Source organism: Sylvia atricapilla, chromosome 1 (assembly GCF_009819655.1).
Source record: "Sylvia atricapilla isolate bSylAtr1 chromosome 1, bSylAtr1.pri, whole genome shotgun sequence".
Lineage (NCBI taxonomy): Eukaryota > Metazoa > Chordata > Aves > Passeriformes > Sylviidae > Sylvia > Sylvia atricapilla.
This window is the reverse complement of record NC_089140.1, coordinates 17,353,715-17,381,697: the sequence shown is the minus strand read 5'-3', so window position 1 is coordinate 17,381,697 and position 27,983 is coordinate 17,353,715. Positions and strand designations below refer to the sequence as shown.

Below are 27,983 nucleotides of genomic sequence, written 5' to 3'. Positions count from 1 at the left end.
CACAGAGTACTTAGAAGACTAACTGCTACTACAAATACAGCTGAAAAAGACATGAATTCAAATCTGCTTTTTTATCTGTGTAATACTCTGGATAATTATTTTTGAATCTGAGCAGATGTGCATGACCACAGACATGAAAATATTTCTCTGTTGCTCATCACCGCAATGAAAACACACAATGGGCAATATTGGGACAGATATTGATACCTTATGCACAACACAACAGCAGATGTTTGCCTTTGGCAGTGAGCATTAATTTAATCCATAGAAACATCAGCTTTTAATAAGAGAAACAGGTATCTTCAAAATTTCATTTTTTAAGTACTGAGAAACTTTTCACATTGTACTACTGCACACACCACTCTGCAATGCAAGTCTGAAGAGACCACACTGGTCCTCAACCTGCAATTATCTTTTTTAAAAGGTTAGGTATTTTTGGCATATCAGTTTAGTATAAGGTGTATCTTTAGTCAAATTAGCAACAGCATTAACTAATTTATTCCACATGTCTATTTTCTGATTATGACTACATTGACTTTTTTTTAAACTACTGATTTACTCAGTTACCTTTCCATTCACCTCATTTTCTTTTATGTTCTGCAGGCATTTTGATCAACCAGGTAATTAAAAATTAATTCTCCTGTTCAACTATTAATTACAAGAAAACACAATACATTTTTAATTAAAATGCAAAACATACAACTTCTGCTTTATATATTATACAATCACCTCGTCATTTAAGTTGCTGTTGTCTTGTATTGCCTTAATCCACGCTAACATATTATCTCTGTCCTCAGCTTGAAACAGATACTCGCGGTCTGATGTGGTGAGTCTAAACACATTTTTCCTCTTGGTTTCACAGTACGAGATGTCTATCAAGCAAGCATTGATGCTTATAGGTTGTTCTTCCTCAGAGAGGGTCACTTGTTCCTTTTTATCCTTGTACAAATAAAGTGAATGACCTCGAAGAACAACATACAGTTGCTTCCATGGCCGAATGCTCCCACCAACCCGCTGAAAAACAGCAACCAAGGTGTCAGTCTGTTTACTTGTTACAGTGCACTCTGGATTGCAAAACTATCTCCAGAAGTTTAACAAAGGAAGACTACTCACCTGGCTGGCAGAAAAACTACACAAAGTGGGATTCATTAATTCCTCTAAATTACAGGAGTGAATTGCTTGGTAACTTGCCCTCCCCAGACCACCCACTGAGTGTGAGTTCACATGTGACAGCAGTAAAAAACAGAATGAGACAATTTTTGGTCTGGTATTTAGAGAACTCTTGCCCATGCCTTTTCAAATGCCTTCAAGTCAGAATGGTATCTGCACACGATTGAATTCCAGACCAAATTTTCCTTAAGCATTAGTCTATATTTGTGCAGAAGGTTAATTTGAGCTCAACTCTGCAGAATTCACAAAAATTACAACTTTTTTCATTATTAGGAAAGAGGAAAAAAATACAACTACACCTACCAAAGGACTGGTTCTTATTACTTAATTTGTCATTGGAAAATAGTTTACTTTAACAGATGCTTTAAAATGCAAAATTAAAAGAGTTTGGAAAGCATTCTGTAGATGAAGCTGAGGAATTGACTGAAGTCAATTCCTAACAGATCTAAAATTTTGACAGTCTTATTGATGATCTTATTCCCCCCCAAAAAATAAAAAAAACTAAACAGGAAGGCTTGAAGTTTCCTATCTTAGTTTGTCACTGGCTTAACATTTGTCCTAGGTTAAGAACCCAAACATGACAGGTACCTTTCCTTTGTCTGTAAAAAGCTGACGAAAATGGAGCCATCCTTCTTTGGAGGCATCGCCAAACACCTCTGAAGAAGAATCTTTTCGGGAACCAGAGTCTTCCGAAGATTTCTGACTGTCTGGGACCTAGAGCAAACATCACAGAAAGAAGCCCATAGTGTAGTTCTATAGGTATTTGCCTACAATTCCTGTGTTCAATATGCTTCTTACTTTAAAAATGTCCCCAAGAATATGGTCCCAGGAAAACATAATTTCTGAAGTTTACACATAACAATAGTGACCTTACACATGCCAAGAATACTTGGAGAAACTTCATGAATCTTAGACTCTCATCAGTGAGTTTTCACAAAAGGCCACCATATTTAGTACACTTTGCTTAGAGACTGAGAAAATGAAAACCAAGGACCATGTGATGAGCCCAGGAAAAAGGAGACCTTGTTTACTTATATGGTGCATACACGAGCAGTTTGATCAGTAGCAATTCCAAGAAACTTCCTGTTTGCTTAGCACATCACTTTGTAAAACAGACCTGTATAATTCAAACCATTTATCTCAGCAGTATGGGTAATGTTTAGGAGTTGCTATATATATATATTTACCTACCTTAATCCCCTTTAAACTAGATACATGCTTAATGGATCTGTTGGAAGAAAAACAAATGTTAAAATGAGATTTTAGACACTTAAAAAACCAGATGTCTAAAATAACTGATTTTTCCGTGAACTCACGATTTTCCCTCTTCTCTGTAGTCATCCAGTCCTTCATCATACGACTTTGATCTCTCAGTTTTTGCAGCAGGCTGGCTATCCAGGACACTAGGCCGGATGGATTCTACAAAGAAAAGATATTTTTGAGTATGCAGGAACTTGAATTACATTTTTGTGATTTATTTCATGCAGAAAAAGAGTTTAAAATTTTCACTTCTGATCTCCAGAGTGTGAAAGGAAAAAAGTCGCAAGAGAAGAAGAATGAAATCAACGCTCACCATGATCATGTGAAAGCTGTCGCCGAATTAAAGGGATTGGAGATGTAGGACTGGGAGGAACAGTTGTTATAGCTGGTGCTTGAGAAGCAGATGCAGAAATAACAGCAGAAGCAGGAATGTGTGCAATATCATGGTCAATACTAGGACTAGTCGGTTCATCTACAAAGGTAATATGCCATATATTAACATATTAAATGCATTAATCAAATGCTCAAACCTAACAGCTGTCTGAACTTCTCATTATTGGGATATCAGATATTTTAAACATGAAGTCATTCTAACAAACAAAAGGGTCCAATTAATTCACACTGTAAAATGTACTCTCTTTTTTTTCATGAAGATAAGCCTGTTTCATTTCATAGGGATGTTAATTATATATTAGAGAGGAAGGCAAAAAAAATCATTGATTTTGCTGCGTGCAAAAGAAACAGTAATTATTTGCTAATCTCAATATTATTTGCAAGTAGAGAATTTTTGTTTATATGCATAAACAAACCCCAAATTATTATATCAGTAATTTTGAACTCAAGAGACAGATATCTACAATTAAAATAGGGGCGGACTATCAAAAGCCATTTGGTTTAAAGGAGTGTTCAAACAAAACAGCCAAGTTACAAGCAAACAAAAAAGGCATTTTAAACAGCTATCTAGCATTCAAAGAATCAATCCCCCCATCGTCCATACATTCAAATAAAGAAGCAAGTATTCAAACCTTTAAAAGATGGGACTACTACATACCAATCAGTTCTTCCACTAATTGTTCATAGAAACGATTGCATGCCATGCATGCCCAGCACCTCTCAGTCTCAACAGCCACAAGGGTCATCATGAAAGATTCCAAAAAGCTTTAAATATTCTAGTCTTTAACATGTTTCTTACAAGATGAAAGAAGCCAAAATATGCGTTTTTCATCATTTTGAGAAAAGAGCCATAATATCTCCTAGAGCACATTACTAGCACTAGAAAAATCATTCTACTTCATGCTCTGGTAGAGGAGGGGATGAAAAAGAAAAAAATCAAGTCACAAGCAGGGGCTGAACTGTACTGCCGTAATGAATATGAATGCACTCTAGGTGCTAAGAATTGTAATATGCAGAGCTACTGAAAAGCCTATTGAAACCAATGAACACTCACAGACAGAGGTTTATTCTTTGCTTTGTGTGAACACAACTGCGTGTGCGGCATTGTGCTGTTCCAACAGTCACTAACAGTTCTGTTAAGGCAGCACTTGTACCATCAAAATTTGGCAATGTACATTTAGAACAAGGCAATAAACAAAGTAGAGGATGGTTTAGCAGTAACACACCTCTCAATTTTCTGGGGTGAAAAATACAGTAACTTCTGAAGTTAAAAAAAGCGTATCCCAACAAACCCAGCTGCAAACTAGAAACATGAATAAAAACAAAAAGCAAAAACTTCACACCAAACCATCACGCTACAATAAAAAACTTCCATGTTTTACTTGCATCCAAAGTGATAAATTAGAAGCATCTACAGATTACTTCACTACAGCAACTAGGACACAGGAAAAATCTCAGCTACACTTCCATTTCAAACCTACAACAGCTCAATTTCCTTGTTTTTTAACTCTGCTGAGCTTCCCTGAAACTAACGTTGACTAAGGAATATAATCACTCACTGCCCAATTGATTTATTTATACCATACAGACTGAAAATGCTCAGGTTTAAGTTATTTTTGTTAATAGACATGTACCAGATATCATAGTCTCTACTCCCAAAAGTTATAAAAACACTAGCACTTGAAATAGATCTGTGCGAGCTGTGAATACAAACGTGTTTGGCAGCACTACAGCATTTCCCACAACACTTAAATACAACAATTCAGATGAGGAAGAACAGTTTGTAAGTCCTTGAAATCAACAATTATTCAAATCATTATTACTTCACAATGGATCTATTTCCCAGATGAATCAAAACTAAAGTGGTTTTAGAAATATGCAAACTTTAGAGGAACTGCAAATGACATTAGTATAGGAGGAGCATAACTACTCAGTCCCTGAAGAGGCTGAAGGTCAGCTAATAGGAAGTTTTTATGTAATATAAAGCAATTATAGAGCAAATCATGATGTACACCATGGGAGTCTCTGCCTATTAATGTATGAGCAAATGCCACTGCTGCTGTCCAGTAAGAAACAAAACCCAAACAACTACATGTATTCCTTGTATATATATTTTGATCTTTCTTTTAAGTGCTTGCAGTATCTGTTTACCCTTTCAGTTTCCTTGACTGACTTGGCATATTCGCACCCCAAAACTCCTTGCACAGCATGTGAATGGTTTCGTTCAGCTCACCAATCAACAAAAATGGCTGTGTCCAAAATGCAGTGAAGTGCACAGAACAAACAAGGCAGAAGACAAACCACACAAAATAATTCTCTTTCAGTTTGCTACCTCACATTACTAAGTGTCTCTTTAACTATTTGCAACACAAAGGTCAAAGACCCCATGGAAAAGATTATTCTGGGAGGTACTGAAAAACACCTGGAGCACAGCACAGTCATTGGTCAGAGCCAGCACGGCCTCATGAGAGAAAGTCCTGCTTGTCAAACCTAATTTCCCTCGACGACAGGGTAACCCACTGAGCTGATCTAGGCAAGCCAGTAGATGTGACCATTTTGGACTTCAGCAAAGCATTGGTACTGTCTCTCACAGTGTCCTTCTGGACAAAGCATCCAGCTCACAGCTGGACAACCCTGTTACAGGATGGGTGAGCCACTGGATCATGGGCACAAAGGGTTACGGCGAATGGGGTGATACCAGGCTGGTGACCTGCCACTACTGGAGTTCCATAAAGATCCATCTTTGGCCTGGTTATTATCCACATCATCATTTTAATCACCCAGACACAGGACTCAAAGTAATAGCATATAAGTTTGCTAACAATATTAAATTGGGAGGAACTGTCAACTCTTTCAAGGGTGGGAATTCCTTTGACAAGTTAGAAAGCTGCACAACCATACGAAATTCAACGAGGGCAAGTGCAGCACTCTGCACATGGGATGGGGCAACCCTGGTTGTGTGTAGAGACTGGGAAATGAGAGGCTGGAGAGCAGTGCCTCAGAAAGGGACCTGGGGGTCCTGGTCCACGGCAAGTTGAGCATGAGCCAGCAGTGCCCTGGCAGCCAGGAGGGCCAGCCCTGTCCTGGGGACATCAGGCACAGCATCACCAGCTGGGTAAGGGAGGGGACTGTCCTGATCTGCTCTGCACTGGGGCAGCCTCACCTCGAGTGCTGGGGGCAGGTCTGGGTGCTGCAATATAAGAAAGAGATTAAACTATTAGACAGCATCCAAAGGAGGGCCACAAGGATGGTGATGGGTCAGGAGGGGAGCTGTATGAGGTCCCTTGGTTTGTTGAGCCTGGAGAAGGGGAGGCTGAGGGGATACTTCATTGTGACTTTCAACATCAAGGAGAAGAGGAGGGGCAGACACTGATCTCTTCTTCACTCTTGTGACCAGTTACAAGACTCAAGGAAACACCACAAAGCTGAGTCAGGAGAGGTTTAGGTGGCATATCTGGAAAAGTTTCTCCACCCAGAGGGTTGTTGGGCACTGGAACAGCTCCCCTGTCACAGCACCCAGTTTGAACGAGTTCAGGAAGGGTTTGGACAATGGTCTTGGGCGCATAGTGTGATGCTTGGGGCGTATTGCACAAGGCCAGGAGTTAAGACTCAATGATCTGTATGGGTCCATACAATTCTGAGATTCCAGGACTACTTTATGTTATACTTTTCAACCACAATCTGTTCTGCATTATTATCTACATGGTGAAACAAGAAACTGGCCAAAAGAACCAAACCAGCACAGTAACAAAGCATGTCTGGCCATTTCTGTTTGCATATGAGACTGCAACTGGTCAAGAGTTGCAACTCATGATTTTCAGGAAGAGCCCTTCCATGCAGAAACATTTATGGGGGTAAGACACTGAAAACTTGTAATAAATAGGTAACACAGCTCCAACCACAACTAACTGATCCTCTAGTTTAGGCAGAGAGAAATTTGTGTATCAAAGTATGCTTGTATTGCCATGTAGCTGGAGACTGGGGACCTACACAGATAGGGAGCATCGGCACACAATGTACATGAGGTAAAAAAAAACCTGATACTTCAATGACACAGACTTGTACAGAATGGGCTCAGAGGCAGAACCGGAGATTTCAAAACTGAGGATTTCATGGGCAAGAAAGCATGACAAACAGGACATACTATCCCCACTATGTGAATGAGTTAACTAAGGAATAAGTATTAATGAATTTATCAGATATTCAAAGAAGCAGATGCAAAAGCACTGGAAAAAAGCACAAATCTGTATCATAACCTATTAAGCTGCTATGATACAATTTTATCATGATTAATTTAGCATTTCATGTGCTTGTTTATTCCATCTCCTGAACAGTCCCTTAAACATTAAGGTTTGAAAGTAACACAAAAGGGGGCACATTTTGAGAACCTCAAATGTAATTTAAATAAATCACAGAATTACTCAGGTGGAAGCAAACCTTGGAACATCAGGCGCACATTCTCCGTAAGGCAGGGTCAATGCTGGATTCAGACCATGCTGGTGAGGGCTCTTACCCAACAAGAGCCAAATAGAGGGGAAGACCTCCCTCAACACCCTGTTTTCTTTCTTATTGATACAGACCAGGAAAGTGTAAGTCTAGTGTTGCCAAACTCAGTAAGCATACCCTATATCTCCTCTGATGGTTAAACAAGATGGCCCTGAAGAACACCACTTGTAACCAGCCTTCAGGAAGAATATGAACACTTAGGCACTACCTTTTAGACCTGATAATCCAGTTTTTCTATGTATCCAGCAGTACTGCAATCTAGCCTGTGGCACAAGGATGGTGTCACTGAAGAGCTCAAAGCCCTTGCTGAAGTCAAGGTTAGTGACACCCTTCATCTTTCCCTCATTTACAGAAGATCTACTCATCTCCATTACGAAAGGCAATGCCTTTAGTCAAACACTTGGCAAATCCATGCTATTCCAAATCACCTTCTCCTTCCTTTGCCCAGGAACTAGTTCCAAGAGCACCAATTCCTTGATTTTCCTAAGGACTGAGATAAGGTAAAATGACTGCCTTTCCTGAATTGTCTTTCTGATCATTTTTCAAGATGGGTGTACCATTTGCTTTTCTTCCCATTAATAGGGACCTTTCCCACTCTTCATAATCCTTTAAATATAGTATCTCTGCAATGCCCCCAGTCAACTCTGTCAGCACCTTCAGATGCATTTCACTGGGCTGCATGGACAGGTATGGGCTAAGCTGCACTGGAGCTGTCTTATGGATACCCTCTTTATCCATGTTGGTAATGATTGTGGGGTTTATTTGTGTTTGTTGTTGAACTTCAGCTGGTCCGTGTTTTTTGTGTTTTTTTGGTGTGTTTTTGTTTTTTGTTTGTTTTTGTGGTGGTTGGGAAGCAAGGGAGAGAGGTATTTAAGCAAGTTGTTTAATTAACTGAATCACATACACATGGGAAAAAAATTCACAGACAGACTTCAGTACAGTCATCATTAGGGATAGGGATTGTTAACAGAGAAAGGTGATTTCTCCTCCAATTCCTACAGATGCAGTTGCCAAAGCTCTTCTTCACTGATAATAAAAAAATCACTGGAAAAAAGCTAGCTTCCCAAGGCTAAAGTCATCCTTCACACTTATTCCCCTTCAGGCATGGCAGTCTTGCAAGCAGTATTTCAATACCTCAAAAGGCCTTAAGAAGGAACTGTGCTACTTAGTAAATGTATTGCAGACCACACTACCAATTTAAAATACTAACTGAGCATCTCAATTTAAACAAACAATGTAAATATGTGACCACAAAGCTTAATTCAATGAGCAGGTATTTTATCAAGGACTATTTATCTCATTTAAAGATTCAGATCACAAAATGTAACAGCTGTGTAGTAATACACACTTAAAAACAGCTTCACATTTCCCATGAAGAATGTTGAGACAGCATGCACCCAGGAACAAAAAAAAAAAAAAGTCCAACATACAATTTCCCAAAAATGCATGCATTGAAGGAGATAATTGTATTTTAATATTATTTGCTTTCTGACAACCATACCAAATTCTTGGATTACATATTTGTTTATAGATGCTCTTGTACTATTTAATGCAATTTTGATTACTCAGATCTTGTGTAAATGTAACAGTGATCAACTGTAAAAAGCCCAGCCTTCTGCAGAAGGCTACTGAGATAGCTCGTGCTGCTGTCTGCAAAGAAAAGGGCTAGAAGAGCCATTAAAAACATTATTTTCATTCAATTAAACCAGAGATGTCAAGGCTCCTTATAGACTCAGATAGCATCTACCTGACAGCCATTACAGTATTTTACTAACTGCCTCTCTATTTCTTCAATAGTTCACCTGAATACAGGCTATGGCTTTGGGATGCAATTTAAGAATGAATCTTACATGTCACATTAATTTGGTTATGTAACAAAAGAAGGAACAAACTATCAAACACTCATTCGCAGAATTAAACCCTCCCATAATCTTCTCTTTATGGAAGGACTGACAGGATGTGCCAGCAACCCTGCAGCAGCACTGGCTTTAGGGGCACTGCCTTACTGAATTTCAGCCCTTTGTCAACAACTACTTTGCACTAACCATCCTTGGCCTGTCCAAGTACTCCATAATGATACCACAGCAGGCACTGCATTTTCATGATGCACCAATAGTACCTTGTTCTGAAGTATTTTTCCCAAATACAGTGGATAAAAGCTTTAAAATCTTGCCCTATGTCTAACACCCTTCTGTGTCTCTCAGGTTAGATTCGCTGCAGCCCGTTATGGGCAGCCCTTCCTTTAATGTACAGCCACATGCACCAGATGTCCCTTCCTTAAATTCAGCAGCAGATGAGACAAAAGGGATAGAGAAAAGACTGCTGAGGCACCAGTGGAGCAAGGGAGAGCACAGCAGGAGGGCAGAGAAGGAGGAAAGTGGCACCCATGAGAAGAATACAGAAAGGAAGGAGAGATCATGGACAAGATAACAGAGGTTAGGAAAAGGATCCACCTCCACACACAGGCAAGGAAGTAAAAAACCAAAAAAGTCTGTCTCCAAGAAATCCCAGAAGAACCTGCCATTGAGGTAAACACAGACACACTAATGGAGGCCATTTTTCTTAATGGCCTGTCAGGACAACAATCAAATAAAAATACCATGTATACAATTTCACTAGTGAGAAGGCCAGAAACAAACAATAAACAAAAATGAATTGTTGAATCAAGAGTAAACTATACAGAACTAACCCTCCTATCATACAAGACAACACAGAGGATTAATAAATGCCCCGTAGCAGTGACTTCTTATTCTAAATCTTGCAGTACAAACCGCTGCATCTTATACTTCAGCCTACAAGGGGTAAAAGCTCCCTTATGTATTGAATTCCAAAGCTGAAACACATGATTTGGAAAAAAGATAACTCTATTGCCTGGATTCCTCATGACCTGTTACCTCACTTTTTCAAAAACGAATCTTTAAAAATCGATTTTTTTCCTGCTTTTTAAGTACTTCCAGCACTGGCAGCACTAATTGTCTTTACAAAGAACTTCTTCATATATCTACTTTACGTAATCACCCTCATGTGGCCAAAAGAGTAGAATGGAAACATCTGCATGCTGAGCACATTCATTGCTCTAAGCCCCAGAAACACAGGACTGGAACAAGCTTCCTGAATCATCAAATCCAGTCCTCTGCTAACGCACTCATGTAAATAATATGTTTGTTATACTGACTGAGTTCACACAACCAGAAAAGGTTTCCCAAGGTTATTCATGTCAGACTACTGTAAAAACTGTATCTATGAAAGTCGATTGTTTATTTCAGATTCAAAAAAAGTTTGACTATCTTTCTACACAAAGCAATTCTAAAGGTTCCTGCTTGCCATATTACTCCATCACACAAAAAATTACATTTCTCAGTAGATTTTTTTGTTGCCAAGAACCCCAACAGCATTTCCTTATTACCTGCAATTATTATCTGAAGTTATAATGATATACTGAGGATAATTTATGCTTTGAAAATATTATTCATTATCAAACAAATCTGATGCTTCTACTCAATTAAAACTCTTCTAGATGTTATGCATTACTGCTCCCAATTTTAAGTTTTAATTAAAAAATATTTTTGAGTTACAGAAGCATTTAAATGGTATTTAAAACACTAATTTGTAATTTTCCATTTTGGCTGCTGTATTTCAGAATACCACAATGATTTAAAAACTGTTCTTTGCATAAGAAACACTGAAATGTTCAGCCTAGAGCAACAGTGATTTGGCAGGCCACACTGTAAACCCTGAGAAAAAAAATAGAAGACTGATGCTTATCTTAGAAACACTGATGACATGTTAAAAGCTGTTCCAATGCTATCACTGTAATAATGGAGGAAACAGTCCTCAAAAATGAACATTCATCAGCCCTAATCTCTACTGCAATTGCACTTGTATTTTCATAGTTTGGAACAGCTAGGCAGTAACTTGTAGGAAAGAAAATTATCGCAATAGCTGAAGATTTCTTTTTCCTTAAAACACACCATATCAGCCATTGGTATTCAGCCACCATTTCCCTGAAGATATCCACACAGCTTGAGCTGACAAACCACAGTCTCTGCTGGAGAAATTCGAGGTTTTGAGTTTCTCCCTTCGCATAAGGAGAAAACAGAATGAGTACATTCTTTCAAATGCTTCCTTTCTGCATATGAGAATGTTCCTGTTTGTTTCCCCTAACTTTGTCTATTCCTACCATCATAACCTTTTTCATAGCATGTTGTGCGAGTGTTTCTATTTGTTTTCTTGTTTCAATTGCATTCAGTATGTGTGTATTCACATTGTCATCTTCCAGGCCTCAGCAGCTTGCTGAGACAGGCATTATGATGTAGAGGGAGGACAGGGAAAGTGTGGCACATACTCCACACTAAGACAAGACAGTAAAGTCTTTACACTTGCCAAAAAGTACTTGGGACCTACGTGCATGACCTAGGACTTAAAGTATTGTTAAGGTAAAGCTATACACCCCTACTTCCAGCACTAAAGAAGATAAATGCAATGTATAATAAAGTTGCCTGAAAAGCTTAACTAATAGTAGGTGGTTTAGAATGTTTCAACTCCTCATTTCTGAATTAATATACTTTAAAAAAAAATTATAGTAACAATGAAAAAGGCAAAAGGAAAAAAGACAAAAACAGGGTTGAGCAGAACTCACTGGAGTTCTCACATTTACCCTGATAATCCGCTTAAGTACCCAAGTATTTTTATTTATGACATTTGTAAAAAAAACTTGTGAAATTAAAAAAAAACAACACAAACAACCCCTCCCCCCCCAAAAACCAACAAAACAAAACCACCAACAAACCTCACAGAAACAGAAAAAACACCACAAACCAAAAAAACCCACCACATAAACCAAACCCTTCCACTGCAAACCCCCAACTTTCTGATTCTGAAAATTAGCATGAAGATCAGCTTTTAAAGTGTGCCTGATTACTAGCACAGAAATTGCTGTGGTGGTTTGCCTGCACTAAGGGTAGAAGCAATAGAGAGATTTATTTTAAGGGTGGTGAGGCACTGCAACAGGTTCCCAAGAAGCTGTGGATGCCCCATCCCTGGAAGTGTTCAAGGCCAGTTTGAATAAGGCTCTGAGTAAACTAGTGGAAGGTGATTCCACTGATGCCAGGGGGTTGGAACCAGACAGTCTTTAGGGACCCTTTCAACCCACACTGTGAATTCAGTCAACAGGAGACATGTTTTAGGAAAACACAGACCGAGATAATAAATACCATGCAGTTTCAGCTGCGAAACCCCTAGTAAATCTTTATTTAAAATCAATACAGGCTATCGGAAAACAAAATTTTACTGTAATACAGAGGAGAATAGAGAAATTTATGGTGCACTTAAAATCACATTTGGCTCAGAGACATTTTAAAGTGCAAACAGTGGGAGAATATAAAGTACCCACATTAAGTACCACATATCCTCGTCCTATTCTTACACCTTTCCTAAGGTATGAGTTTCAGTCAGGGGAGAACACTCACCCAATTTTTACAAAGTTTTGATATTATCGAAGTCTAGTCAGATATTTTTATCTGGCTAATTTTCTCTCGGTTATACACAAATTAGTAGTGGAATAAAGTGACCTAAAATTTTTCTAGGGTAAGAATGTGCTAAATATTTTCAAAATGGGATCACACCTTTAAGGAAAAATCTTTGTAATTACATGATGCCACTACACACCTAAGGAAAAAAAAACTCTCTAACAGGATGCCAACTCTTCCTGGCTGAATTTCTACAAAAATATGGTCCTGGCCATATCAATTACTTTTAATAAGCAGAAAGTGGTGATAAAAATAGACACACTACAAATATTTTAAATACCACACATATTTTTAGATGGTAGCGCTATGTGAGACCTTGGAAGATTATTTGTTACCCTCTCCCCAGGTTACATATTTATACTACTCCAAGTATCTATTGTACAAATAACTTCAGTATTATTCACTTTCAACTTCAGCAAGTGTATTTATTAAATTTGTTCTATCCAATAAAACCTAAGAATGCAAAAAACCCTACTATATGGTTATAAGCATAAGGAAAGGAAAGCAACTGCCAGCTCCCAGGTACATCTTCATTCAAAGTAAGATCCTTCTCAATACTCAGAGAAGGAAAAAAATAAAAAACTCAATCAAACCCAAAAGAAAACCCTAAACCAAAACTCCCAGTAATTTTCCATCTGAAGAGTCAAAAAGCCTTTAACTGAACTTCAAAGCAGATCTGACTAAGTACAACTTTTAACAAATGAAGCTGTAATTAGGCATAATGATAGCAGAACAAGCAAAGTTAGAATAACACAGATAAATTCTAACATAAGAAGAGGTCCACTTTCATGACATTTCATGCTCTTTTTATTCAGAGAAGGTTATTTCCTCTTCAAAGTGCTGGAGCTGGGGTGTAAACTTTCCACAGCACCTGTACTGGAACAGGAATTTCTTGCTGGGAATACAGCCACAAGGAGCATGCTGGCTCAGATAGTGCCCAGGTTCTAGAAGCACCAGTTTTCAGTATTCCTGGAACATTCAGGAGGATTCATTCCAAGAGGCATATAAGAATTCAATCCCGTGTGCTGTTATGCCAAAAGGCTGCAATGGAGAGTTACAATTTTGTTCCTTCTGAACTGCTCGGCTGCTACCAAATACAGTACAACTGACATATTTAAGGCTTCTTTAACTTTAATCAACACATTTCTCTAAAATGTGGAAGCAACTCACATACATAAAAGTTCACGGGAAATCTTTGTCAAAACCAAGAAAGAAGATGGTGTAGATAAAGTTGGGCTTGACATTACCAATCTTGATCTGACTTTAACATGACTTTTAAACTGTATGGGATTAGAACACTCCCAGCAAACATGGCACCTAAATCAAGAGCCCAACACTGATTTTAGGCAGAGTATTGAAAAGTCCTGCACAAAGATTGGTTATGTGCCTCACAAACTTTGCTAATCCCTAAAGAAAGACTGGCTGGGTCTAAAGAAGAATCTAAAATTACACTGATGCATTCAGTAATAACAAGAATGAAAAAGATCTATACAACTCCCATTCAAAATGAAAAACTCAACAAAAGCAGCATCTGCTAGCTAAGAAAGCACTTTAAAATGTTTTATCAGTATTCTGTCAAATACAGAACAGAATTACTTTATCTTTTGTATGATTTCCGTTTTCTGATGAACACAAAGCTTCTTCACTGTTTACTGGTTATTCACTTTCAACTAATAGCGGATATTACAGATAATGCTAGGGGAAATAAATGGCTGCTTCAGATCCCCAACACAAGACAATTATGCTAAGACATTGTATCTGTATCTGTATTTCCCTTAAATTAATGTATTAAAAAAAAAAAAAAAAAAAGAATCATTAGAAAGAGTTGTCTTTCACACAGATGAGTCTGAGAATCAAAATTCTGTATTCAGTATTTTCTAAATACTTCCTATACTAAATTCAAGAGCATAGAGAGTCAGGTATAAATCAACTTCTGTGGAAAATGATTCAGAGACATCCAGACTACAAAGGATTAAATCAGCCACAACAGAAGAAAATCCAACCCAACAACAGCAGGACAAAGACAACAGAGGCATTGACTACTTGGATAGAACAGAAATGCTCTGCCACTGTAACTCTCTCTTCAGCAGAAGACACTAATTCATCACATACCCAACATTCAATATAATTTTTTTTTCTATTTCCAATCCTTCCTTTGGTTCTTTTCCCCTTTAGCACTGTTCCCATAAGCTCCCTGTAATTCCAACCCTGTTTGTGTCACAGCACACAGGCAGATCTTTATTTCCTTCTCAGATTCTGCTTCCACAAACCCTTTCATTCATATCCACATTAGCATCTTTACTTGCAAATTCACCTCTTTTTATTGCTATCCCTTCACCTGAAACAGATTTCATCTATTCCCCATCTGTCTCAGAAAGCTTTCACCATACCTATTCAGCTGAAAACCTTTTTTTCCCCCACAAATCATTCTTATATGGATTTGCATCCATATTCTCTCTGTACTGGATTCCAAGTATGTGTTATAGGAGAGAAGTAAAAGTATTCGAAAGATGTTGCAAATGCTAGCTGTCCATATACGTAACATCACCACACTGTGGAGTGATAACCAGATGGAGTTATGTAACACAGACTTACCCAGAGAGTTGAAGAAAACTCTAGAAAAATATTACATCACTGTGGGCTTTTTTACACTCATTCTCCAAGATTCCCAAACAAAAAAGATTTTTTTTTCTCCATTGAAGAATATTTTTACTTTTACCAACCTAAAGTTATTGTAAATGAGAAAAATCTCCTGTGCCCCTCAACGTCAGGGTTTACAGGAATAGCAGTCAGCTAGCCAGCATGGTATTTTTCATCACATTTAGGAGAGAAAAGCATTTGATGTACAATGAAATATTTTAACTCACCAATAAACGGAATTGAAGCCAAAGAGTCACCAGGCGGGCTGGAACTTGATGCTTTTCTTTCCTCTATTCTTTTTATGTGGACTTCTCTCCGAGCATCATTAGGTAACCAACAGGTAGTCTCCGAGCCTGCCTCTTGGTCATTTACAGCAAGAATGTAGGACTGATGCCTCAAAGGCTGGGGAGTTTGGTGGCCAGAGGGTGATTTGTCCCTCATGACCACTGCATCTTTGTCATTTCCCTGAACATCCATTTGCAGACTTTCAGATTCACCAACATCTTCCCTTTCAAAACCGTGAATCTTTTGTCTGAAGGAACCATCTACATTGTCAGAGGTAGTTAAACACTCACTTGTTGGCTGAACAAGTTTGGCAGAAGGTGGAGCCAGAGAGGAAGGCTGGATGGTTTTACCAGTTTCTGTTTTGTGATCTTGGGCACCTTCAGCTCGGATCCTCGACTGTTGGTTTAACAGACTACTTTGATGCAAGTGATTGACTGTTCTTTGGTCTTTGCTGGCAATAGCATCCAGGCCCTGGTTAAGAGGAATCGAAGGTTTTGCTGCATAGGGAGCTGAGTTCTTCAGAGAGCTACTTTTAGAACTTCTGGCTGGTGTGAGAGACAACCTCTCTTGTGAAACAGCTGCAGATTTTGAAACTCCCCCAGGAGTTTGCAAATCACGAGAAGGTTGTAACATTTTAATATCTGGTGATACTTTCTGAAAGTGAGAACCAGGAAGAGAAGCTCTACTACCTGTTCTCCTGTTGTCTGAAATATAAGTATTTGGAGCAATTGGAAAATTTTGACCTCGAAGGGACATATGAAATGCATGTTGTCTAGATCTGTCATAAATACCTCGCCGATCATCTTGTTCAGTAAACCCCGTCCATTTGTAAGTCTTTCTCCTATCTCCATTTCCATCTGCAATCATATTCTCAGAATGAAAATTTTCTAGCACTTCACCCTGTTTGCTGAGATAATCCCATGACCGAGCCCTGTGATTTTTAGCATTGACTGAAGGTGAAGTTAGAGTATCTTGTGAAGCACTTCGTGGCCATTCTTTCATCAACACAGGATCTTCAAGCCTTTCCTGGGATACACTTCTCTGCCGGATCTGGGCAGACTGCGGGACCCTGTCATGAGAGGTGCTCCTGCGCCGTACCTGAGAAGCAGTGCGGTTTGGCACCACCTGATTATACTCAGTTGTGTTCTGGGAAGCTGCCCTTAAGCTATCTAACCTTTCCTGTATTGTTCGGGAGCCATACATGTGCATGCGCCTATTATCAATGTACTCCTTGTAAGTTTTGTAGGTCTTCCAGTCTATATGCTGGTGGGAGGTTGGAGAACTGTAGTGATTAGCAGAGACAGATGGTGAGTCTGTGGCTTGAGTAGAAGGTCTAGTGCTTGGGATACCTTCTGGACATACTACATAATTTGAAGCTTTACTTACTGTTCCAGTTGTATCAACTGGTCTTGTTATTGGAGTCTGTGGAAGTACAATGGCAGTGGACACTAAAGATGGTGGTGATGTGGTCCGTGCTTTTAGACTGGTTTGATCTTTTAAGCCGTATCTTACTTCCTCTGTCCTGTGTGATGGACCAGCATGGTTATTTCTGCAAGACGGCAAATCTACAGCCTTCTCAGAAGGCACAATAACAGTCCTTACAGTTTCATTGCAAACGCACACGGCTGTGTTTGATTTTGCAATGTCTGTTGGTGATGGAGGCACTTGTATTTCCATTCTGTAGGCCCTCTCTGGCTGTGTCAATGCCCGGACTGGTCTATTGACTTGCTGTTTCCCCAGTGAGAAGTCAGAGGGGAGCTTGTCTCCAGCTTGTGCCTTAACAGAGGCTGCGGATGTCAGGCGTGGATAACATATTGGTGGTGGTTCAGGTATGTTGTGGGCATTACCACTGTAGGCTTCATTGCCTTTCAGGTAGGCATCTTGGGAATATGCCTGTGGAGAGAAGATTAAGTGAGTATTCAGTAGTGAGGGAGATGGAAAAAGTTTGCCATCTAGCATTTGCATGATCAAGCTTCAAGGGAGGGGAACACAAGTTCAAAATTCACACTCACTCTAATTTTAGACAAAATGTTAGTTCAAAAGATAAAACCAGCATTCCATCCCCTTAGCGAGCAGAAACAGAACAGGCAAAATCATGACATACATTCCCTCCCTCAACAATTAAAAAACTGATGACCAATTCTAGGAAATACTGCGAGCAGGGCACTGAGTCAGGTTTCTCAAAATCCATAAGCATGCAACACAGAATTTTTTCTCCCCTTCATTTCTGCTTTCTAACATGGTACTTCACACATTTTTCTTGTTTAAGCCTCCCATTGCTGGAAATTGGAATTTCACAACAATCAATAGGTTAAAATGCTGCATTATAAATTCAACTAGCACTAGAAATTTCTCTATACACTTAGTGTATGAAACAATTATGTTCACCTAATGCAGTACATATGAAAAGTACAGAGAAATAAATATACATATACACACACAGTCCTGTAAGATGTCTTCTACATAAAAGCTACCATTCCTAAACATATCTAATAATATGAATAAACTGAAGCAGTTACATATTGTTGTGAGCCAACACCCTATAAGTCACCTTATATTTTACAGGAGACAGCAAGTACACGGTACAGAAATTTTACCGCAAAAAATAATAATGATATTTAGCATTTTTAACTGAGGTACAAGTAGTATGAAAATTCATATATATTTATCACTGTCCAGGCACTATTGAAACCCAAACTGAAATCTCTAATTTCCTTAGTGCACTTTGCATCTTCATGCATAACAACCTGATTCCTAAGGAAAAAAAATGGTTATATTACACTTAGTATGTTTCTGCAGCATGTCTGAAAGCAGCATTTGTCACTGTGAAATTAACAGAACATTAAAAATAAATCAATGAGAAGCATACAGCATACTTAATATTTTATTATTGAAAAACTTCAGCATGACTTTGCTCAGTTTCAACATAATGAAATAAAGAGCCAATGCAGAGCTTGCCAATGTAACAGAAGATTAAAATAATTTCTCAGGGCTTTTACGCACTTAGGAGCGCTATCATATCACAGCATTTCCTGTTCAAATCATAACATGCTCAATTACAGTATATGAATGTGCTCTGTCTTAACAGCAGACAGTTATAAAAGCCCAAGTGCAGCCATAAAATTAACACAGAGCAAAGTAGGGAGGAGGGCGAGGCATTTACAATACTGCTGCAATGTTACACCGAGCATTAGTGAAGTGCAAAATATTAAAGCACACAGAGAAAACAGAGCAAATAACACAGGCACAAACCACAAATCAAGAGATCAGCATTATGAAGAAAATTCAGTTTAGATTATCTAGCTCATTTCCAAACTTGCTATTTCATATTCTTGCTTCTCACAAATCATTAAGAAAAACATGCCTTACAAAACCATCAGAGAAATGGCTACTGTACATTTCTTACCAGGGCTGTAACATCCTTTGTAAACTGCAGCTGGCAGAAAACAGGAAAACACAGTAAAAACTGCTTACAGATGTAAAGACAGAATTATCTTGTCATATTGATGTTGACTATAGCAAGCTAAAAATACAGCTACACCGATTTCACTGGAAGGTACCAACAGACATAAAGGGCAGTAGAGCATAAAAAATAACTTCACCCTCCTTGTGAGCATGTCCATCTCAGGCTTTTATCTGCTCCTTACGTTTATCCTGTACAGAAAGCAAAATACGTTTGTGCCATTTTGCCTTGGTGCATCCCTACAGCTGCCTGCAGAGAGCTCTGGCTCTGTGCAATGAGATTTCCCTTCCACTACAGCAACATTACTGTCTCTCATTTCCCTGGGTTGCTACCATCCATCCCTGCTTCCTGGTGACGAAACAACAGCTCTATTATGCATTTAAAACAGCACGCCCCTTCCTCACATATATCCGAACACGACCACAAGCTGTCAGCTGACTGCAGCTGCTTTCACGCAGTACATCTGAAATCAGAAGAATGATGCTGCAGAAACACTCTCCTCATGTGATTTGTAATTTTTTTTCCTCCACTCATAGTAAAAATCAGGACAGGCTTCCACCGAGATTTAATGGCGGGAAGGACTGTACGAAGATAAACATTTCTAAACCTTTAAATAAATGACTATTTATGATCTTGAGGGGCTGAAGAATTAAATAAAAAATTTTAAAGAGATTCTGAAGACTCAAAAGCCAGACTGAGTGAGATCCTTCTGGCATGCAAGACAAACAAAAACCATCATATACTGCCCCCTAATCAAAAATAATTACCAATTTCTACAGCCGATGAAACAGCTGATATTCCACCTTCTCGGGGATGTGCACACATTACACCAACGGTAAATACCCACTTATGTTTTTGTAAAACATTCCCCTGACAAACAATTTCATTGACTTTGATAGCAGAAAAGCTAAATTCCAAAGCTGGTGTGATCTGACTGTAGCTGAAGAGTACACGTGAGTATAAAAGTAAGTTCTTAGCTCTTTACAAAATTTATCACAGATATTAAAGTATCATCTTCAGAAGACAGCATTCCCCCAGGGTCCCCAAATGAGATCAAGCTAGGCTTTCTCCTCCCAAAAAGAAGTATGTTTCCATGATTGCAGGTATATCCAAACAGACTGCCAGTTCTGTGTAAGACAGTTACTGGAAAGTAACTCGTCTCAACCTCATTTCACCCATTACCCAAGAAAGCATTGAAACAAAGCAGAACATACTTCCAGGAAAGGTAAAGTTTATACATGGGACTGTGATATTTCCACAAAGAATATTTGGTATCTTTTTTTCATAACTGATTAAGGGCCTACAGAAAATAACGCAAATTATAAAGACATGGATGGATCTGTCCTGCAAATGTCACACTCAAGGATGCATTATCAGTCTTTTTACTAATGAAATATTTTGGCTGCTTTAAGCACAAAGTGACAAAATTTTTAGAAGAGATTTAGAGACTAAGAAATGTGAAATACTCCAACATATTTTAGTTCATGCTGATTTGATATTTTACCTATTCTGCAACCACATAAAACACAGCTTGAGTATTACTCTCTATCTTTAGTTTCTCTAACAATAAATCACATGAAAAATGCTACCTTAATCTCTAAGTGATTGCAACAGGATACATTCATAAAAATGTCATTAGGGTATGGCAGAATTTTAGATGTTTATAGTCTTAAAACAAATCAACCAAAGAAAAAAAGGCTTGCAACTTAAGGAACAAAAATAGATGTTAATATCCAGGTTAGTGATACGCCTGATTCAGACACCAAGCCATTTCGATTTCTGGAACTGGATACTCTGCCGTTATTCAGAAGTCCCAACATGATCCAAAAATTAGTCTAGATATTTTATAAGCCCTTTTTCACCTTCTCAAAAATCCAACAGTTATAAAAGACTACCATACAAATGCAGCAATTTAGAGTGACAGTAACTGCTCTGATGGATAACAGCTCTGCAACAATTACTAGAAGAAAACTGCTGCTCTTACAGTAAGAACTCAGTGTGATTCTAGTTACTGGGTACCATTTCTTCCCACCCTGCAATCTAGTTTTGTTTGCACGAAGTTTGAAAACTCCTATGGTAAAGGATTAATTTCTTACTGTAAATTTGTAGAACCTTTAAGCGTTTAACTGATAAAGTAATACATTCATGCCATATGATAGACAAAATACATTTTAAGCAAATAAACCATTTTACAAGGTATTTAATTAACTACCTAAAATTCTGCTGAAGGACTTCGGTCTCACTTCTACCCGCTTGATTTTACACTATCAGATGCTAAAACAATAACAGCCAAATGGATGAGGATTCCTCTGGGTAAGAATCACAGTGAAACCTTGTACCTTCAAGAGCTCAAACCGACCATATCTTACACCGATTAGCCCAAATCCATGAAAACATGCAGCCCTGTGTTCAACTGAGGATGGGTGTGCCTCACTACACTCCATTACAGGATGAATAACAACACTGATTTCAACAGAACTATTCAATGAATTGGTGATAAGCATTTGGATGAATCAGAAGCTAACGTGCCCATCTCCTTGCTCGACTGAGCTTGAGGAATTCCTGTTTTCTTCTCCTATGGGTTTGGCTTCAGATCTTATTTCTTCACTACCAAATTGTTCTCTTCCCAGGTCTTTAATCTCGCAGTCAACATGAGTATGGAAACTGCGCATCAGAAAAGGTTTACAGCTCTCTTAAAAGGAAACACTTTCTAGTTACAGTTTGTTCTGGCAAGAATGTTAATAATACAGCTCAAGTGCTTGCATTTTACTCTGAGACACCCAAACACTACAGTTATTTGAAAAAAAAGAACCAAAAAATGCACACCCTTTCTTCCTAAAGGCAGTGCTTTTTTAGTATACAAAATCTAATGCCTTAGGTCACATAAATTTTATTTCCAAATACAAGCTGTGTAACAGACTTTCCTGTAAAGTCTAAATTGTGGTTAGGAGGGTTGATGCAAATGGTATTTTCTAACATGCAGTGCTCGAAAACAAAATTTAAGTCTCTTCTTCCAGGTCACTGTCTCTTCACACCACACCCTGCCCTCGACTGTAGTTGCTGCCACAGCTTTAATATTAACCTCTGTGCACATCAGTAACTGTCAGCACAAAATCTGGAAGTAAAAAAGTGCTCCAAGTCTCTGGACTAAATACAGTTACTTAGAAAAACATCTCCATCCTTATTAAAAGATAAAGCAAATGGAAATATTTCTGTGAAATATGATAATGAAAATATTTTGTGTGAAAATATCTGTGGGCAGACCTGTAGTCAGAGACATGAGGTTACTGGGGCATGTAAAAATCTAGGATACATTTCCTCATTTAAGTTATTTTTTTTTTGCTGTTCTTAGCAGGGGGGGCGGTTCTTTCCCCTTTTTAATTATAGGTGCATGACTGGCAATTTCTGGGTACTCCAAGGCATTGAGCCACCAAATCCCACAAAAATTTTAAGTTCAGAAATGATAATGCAGCAAACTCTTCTTTGCTGTACAGATATTCTAATATACTGAAAACTCCCATATTACCTGGCTAGAAAAAAGGAAAAATAAAAAAGAAAATATGTGCTTCAGTTGACTTTTACTCATTTTCCTAGTCATTCCCATGTAGGATTTTTGGTTCCCTTACTATCCATGACCAGAGAAACATTTCTGTTCAAATGCGGTCAACTTTGAGTTACTGATCTGCAACTTCATTGGGCTCTAATGTTGAGGAAAGATTAGGATTTAACTAAATTTATCAAAAACATAATAGTAAGCAACCCTCTTTTATTTCCACTTTACCATTATTCATAGAATGCTCAAAATCATCTTTCTGTAATGAAACTGCAAAGGTCTTTCTGGAAGGCTAAGGCACATTTCAACAGATCTGGACACTAATAAAATTTAATGGTGACAATACCTAAGACCCAAAGTGACCTCTTACCTTTTGGGGCAATTCCTGTAAGGAAATGATTTTTTAGAAATTAAACTATTGGAGGTAGGCTAAAAGTTAGCAAAGATGAACTTTTGAGCAAGCGTGTAGTGAGAAAAGTCCTAGAAAATGAATGGTGAAAAAAAAGGATACCTTACCTGTAGTATGCATGTTTATACATATTATAGTTACATACATCTACAAAATATCTACATTTATTTACCTGTAATAAGCACCATATATAATGACTAATATGCTACATTACAAATAACTTTCCAAGTAAACAGTTCCAATGCAGATCATATTAAAAATACCATTTTTCAAAGAGTGATATTTTCAAGTTCCTTGTACTTAGAAATTCAGTTACTTGTAGGTTGTATTCTTTTTTACATACACAAGGAACAATTAGCAAGTAAGTACATTCCAATGTGAAACATTCCCAGAAAAAATGGTCCAAAAATCCTGCATACGGAGGACACACTAACATACATGTGTTAGACACAACAGAGCCTCCTGACAACACTCATAAAAATGCTCACCTGTAATTACGCTTAGGAAACTCAATTTACTCTATGGAGCACCTTAATACAGTCAGTATTTCCCACACAGCACAAAAAGCTTTTGAACAACTGGAAAGTTGTCAAAATTTCAACAGTATTTTAGTATTAAACTTGTTATCAAACAGGCAACAAAACAGCAACAATTTCATTGAATACACTTGAGAAAAATGAACTATTTGTGGTTGACCTAAATGCGTCTTCCCATTTGCATGAAGTCCGTGATACTAAAACCAGTAAGATGCCAAAATTCTGTCAAGAAGGTTGAGAATGCTACAGAAATTACAGAAATAGATACATCAAATTTGAAACACTGAGGATAACATGACATAAAAATAATCCTCCTCTTCCTACTTTAAAAATGGTCATATACCTAGAAATGTTTCAAAATAATGTCTTTCGATAAATTTAAGTAAATTTATCACGAATTTGAGGAGGAGCATGAAAAAACCGAACACATACACTGCTGTCAAGAGTTCAAGATTTTGTTATGGATATAGATTTTTAAAGATCCTGTTCCCAATTCAAAAGGGACATTTTCAACATCACAGTGAACAAACAGAACTGACATTGGTTTCACTAATGGTAGGATTTCACATGTAATTCCCTTCCAAGAAAGCCCTGTTCACATGCCACAGAGGGCAGTGGCCTGTGGATTGGACCATTTCATTGTTACTGCTGATGAATGGATCTGATGCCCTGTTTTCAGGAACTTCAATATATCAAGAGGTTCACAGACTCATACAGATATTTCTGAAGACTAAACTCAAGGTTTATAAATAAAAAACTAAGGATAGAAACAAGCAACTGTGTTTCTTGCCCTCAGTCATGAGCACATGGAGTAGACTGCCAAGTACTATAAAATTTGGCACATCCAGCATTGTTCCTGAATATAATGAAACTATTCCATCCTCATTGCACTAGATATACCATTTATTAGCTCATACTACAATATCCAGTAGTGCTTGGAGTTTTGCTATTTTTACAGCATACCAGTATTTAACATCAGTTTACGAGGGACACTATTTGAAGATATTTACGGTGACATATGTCACACAAAACAACTAAGTTATTGAACATTCTATAGCTTACATAACACAACTTTGGTCGTAAGCTTTGCCTCTATTATAATTCAGAGGCACTGCAAAGATTCTTCATTTTACTGAAGTTACTGAGAATGTACTGTCTCAGAAGACTGCAAATTATTTTAGAAGTATTAAAAATATTTCTTCCTATGTGGTGGGCTAAAACAGATACAGTTACAGGCCACAACAGACAGACTCTGTTATAAGATAATAAAATGAATTGTATCTGTTTCTTCACAAGTTGCAGCTCAGCCATCAAAGATTGACACTTGGACACATATATACTGAAGTGTTCTGTGACAGGCCTGAATGAACAAACTGCTGCTAGAAGTCATTTCCAATATGAGTACACCCAGTGCTCAGTCTTAGGGATACAGGAAACACCTGTGCCTCCACAGCTTTCCTCTGGAAAATGCTATGTGGAGCTGGAAGCCCTCAAGCGCAGTTCACTTGATCACAAACAAATGCATCTTAGTAAACAGCAGCATAAAATCCTTCTGTATCATGACCCAATCCAACAGCGAACAACTGAAGGAACTCACACAAACTATAGGGTCGATGTAAAGCATTTTTTACAAAATGATGGCTCCACTTGTCAAACCTAATCCTCTTTGTATCTTCAACAGAGCAACCTCACATACAAAATTCTCAACTCTTATCGCATTTTAAAATACAGAAAGAACTTTTGTATGACTTGACGTTTTTTTATATATCCAGTCTTTTTCTAGAACTTCCACAGGCAGGTATTTGTTCTCTTTTCTTTACCCGTCAGTCTCCTCAAGGACAATGACCTTATTTTCTTTTTGTTAATATCCTTTCCTAACCCCTAAGGGCAACAATCATCTTTTTTTGCCCTCTGCCTCCATCTCACATGTTGATATAATAAGGTATATACAACCAATTATTTCTCATCTCTACTTTGTCCGAATTTTGCACTTTGTGTTTCACCAGCAGAGAGATGACATCCGTAAGACCTTTTCATCCAGACAAATACAAATATTTAACTTTAAAACTACAATTCACACCTTGTCTTACACTACTATGGCTGCAAGACTGCATTAGATGCAGGTGGCATTCAAATTATTTTAATGTTAGCATTATTCCTGCATTTATACATATTCACAGTTCCAATTAAACAAAAACAAAAAAACAACAAAAACACAGCCAAAAACCAAACCAAAAAACCAACCACCAAAAAACACCCCAAACAGGTTTTCTCTCCCACTTATTCATGCAATCAAAACTCACATCCTGCCCCCAATATTTTCTGTGTTGCATTACTGAAATACGTCTTCATCAAATTCATCAAATGTTCTCAAATTATCACTTCTATTCTAATAATCTTGACTTGTTGTCCTAGCTGGAGAGTTCCTATACCAGCTTCTACCTTCACTTTAATGTAAAACAAAGTTTTTTTGGTTTCTTTCTTTACCCATTAATTTGGTCTGTAATAATGGAAAACAACTACTGAAATATATAGGTTTTTCTTAACACAAAGTCATCTTACTGCTTCTGTGTGAATTAGAAAATACACTTTTCCAACTACTAAAAAGAAAATCAACCCTGCTTGTCATTTTCTCCTCTCCTCTACTTCCAATTAAAAAAAAAATCAGACCATATCAATATACTGTTTTTTTTCCGATTCTTCATAATACGCACTTACACATTGTATATTATTCAAGACTCTTTTGGACTTAGAGACACTAAATGGGAGATGAATTATCTTACTACACATGCAGGACCTCAATTAAAACCAAGAACAAATAGGCACTATTGCAACAAAACATTTACAGCAGCCACAATTTAAAAATTTGGTAATAACCTCTGGCCCATTTAGCACACTTCTTAGTCTACTCACAATTACTGAGTTATCAACAAAGGCTTCATATGCTAGTTTTTGAATTATAATTCTTTAGAACTGGACTACCTAGTCAAAGGAAGCAATATGATTCATAAATTCTAACATAATGAAATTAATCCAAATTACAGTAAAAATATGAACAATATGTATTTTTAACATGCTAGAAATATCATGTGAATACAGTACTCCCTATATTTGGATTCCCCTGAAATTTCAGGCATAGCAAAGAAGTAGGAAAATATCCAAGGTGTTACAAGGATTAATTATTTGCTGATAGCACACTTCAAAGATTTTGTAACCAACAACAGAACATTTTTGTTTAGGTAATATACTCTCTGAACAGAAACTTCATAAACATACCAATTGAAGGATGTCCTCATCTTTTGGCATGACACTAAGCTCCAATACGCTGTCACTGAAAGAAACAGAAAAAGTTTATCAGTGATGACCTTTTGCAGATTTTCAATTCTTATTACAAAGATAATAATTTACTTCCACAGATGAAAACTATTCAAAAACTCCAACACTGAGCTATTACGACAAATACATGACACAACAAAAGTAAACACTGATTTCCACTAGAATCTTAGGAATTAAGCGTAGAAGATAAATCTGACTGAGCCAGTTTACTGAGCCAACACACTGATTTGAGCAGTTTCATTTCCTCTTTTCTTTTTCCTCAAGTCCTAAGGTCCACTACTTGTTTAGAGCTTCTTGGACAAAACAATGTGACAAATCTGTGAATAAAAGCTGACACTTCCATTTTTCTTCAATTTAAAATTAAAGTCTCTTAGCACTCTTTAAAATTGCTGTGGTGACACCACAATCACCACATCATCTGAAAACAGGAGCAATACCAAGGCAAGTACTGCCCTACACCTTTCCACTCCAATCACCTCCTAGCAGAATCAACTTGAACAGTCATTCAGATGACATCAAAATATGGGTGAAAAACACTTGCTATTTGTAAGTGCTGCAGTCATCAGTCTGAGCTGCTGAAACCAAAAGCACCAGCAGCATGAAGATCCAGGAACCTGAATAGTTCAATCAATGTGACTCCAACACAAGCAAAATCAGGACACCAAATGTACAATGTACCAGCTACCCAGCTGAGTATTTTAAAAACAGTGAAATCCACAGTTGGCATCTACCAGCAATAAGGTATTTTCACAAGCAAGAGAAAAGCATATGCTTGTAATACTGGATACAGAAGAGATGAATTTATTATCTCATCTGATATAATGGAATAATCTGTTCACATTCATTAAATGTGAAGTGGAACAGGTACAGAGAGGGGCTACAGAAGACTAATGCACAGTCTATT

At 37.8% G+C, this 27,983-nt stretch overlaps 1 protein-coding gene across 4 annotated transcripts in view; it reads right to left on the bottom strand.

The window, feature by feature from the left end:
• Nucleotides 1-27,983, bottom strand: part of ARHGAP21 (Rho GTPase activating protein 21) — a 109,588-nt gene that overhangs the window by 12,005 nt on the left and 69,600 nt on the right. For 2 of the 4 annotated variants that reach the window (XM_066316129.1, XM_066316120.1), the window contains 8 exons: nucleotides 27,020-27,074; nucleotides 19,189-19,218; nucleotides 15,725-17,675; nucleotides 2,744-2,902; nucleotides 2,487-2,589; nucleotides 2,362-2,398; nucleotides 1,759-1,884; nucleotides 730-1,014 (listed from right to left, as the gene is read on the bottom strand). In XM_066316129.1, coding sequence (XP_066172226.1) covers nucleotides 730-1,014; nucleotides 1,759-1,884; nucleotides 2,362-2,398; nucleotides 2,487-2,589; nucleotides 2,744-2,902; nucleotides 15,725-17,675; nucleotides 19,189-19,218; nucleotides 27,020-27,074 — 2,746 coding nt within the window. The remainder of the gene's footprint in view (nucleotides 1-729; nucleotides 1,015-1,758; nucleotides 1,885-2,361; nucleotides 2,399-2,486; nucleotides 2,590-2,743; nucleotides 2,903-15,724; nucleotides 17,676-19,188; nucleotides 19,219-27,019; nucleotides 27,075-27,983) is intronic. The other 2 variants (XM_066316137.1, XM_066316145.1) reach the window with 2 other exon arrangements.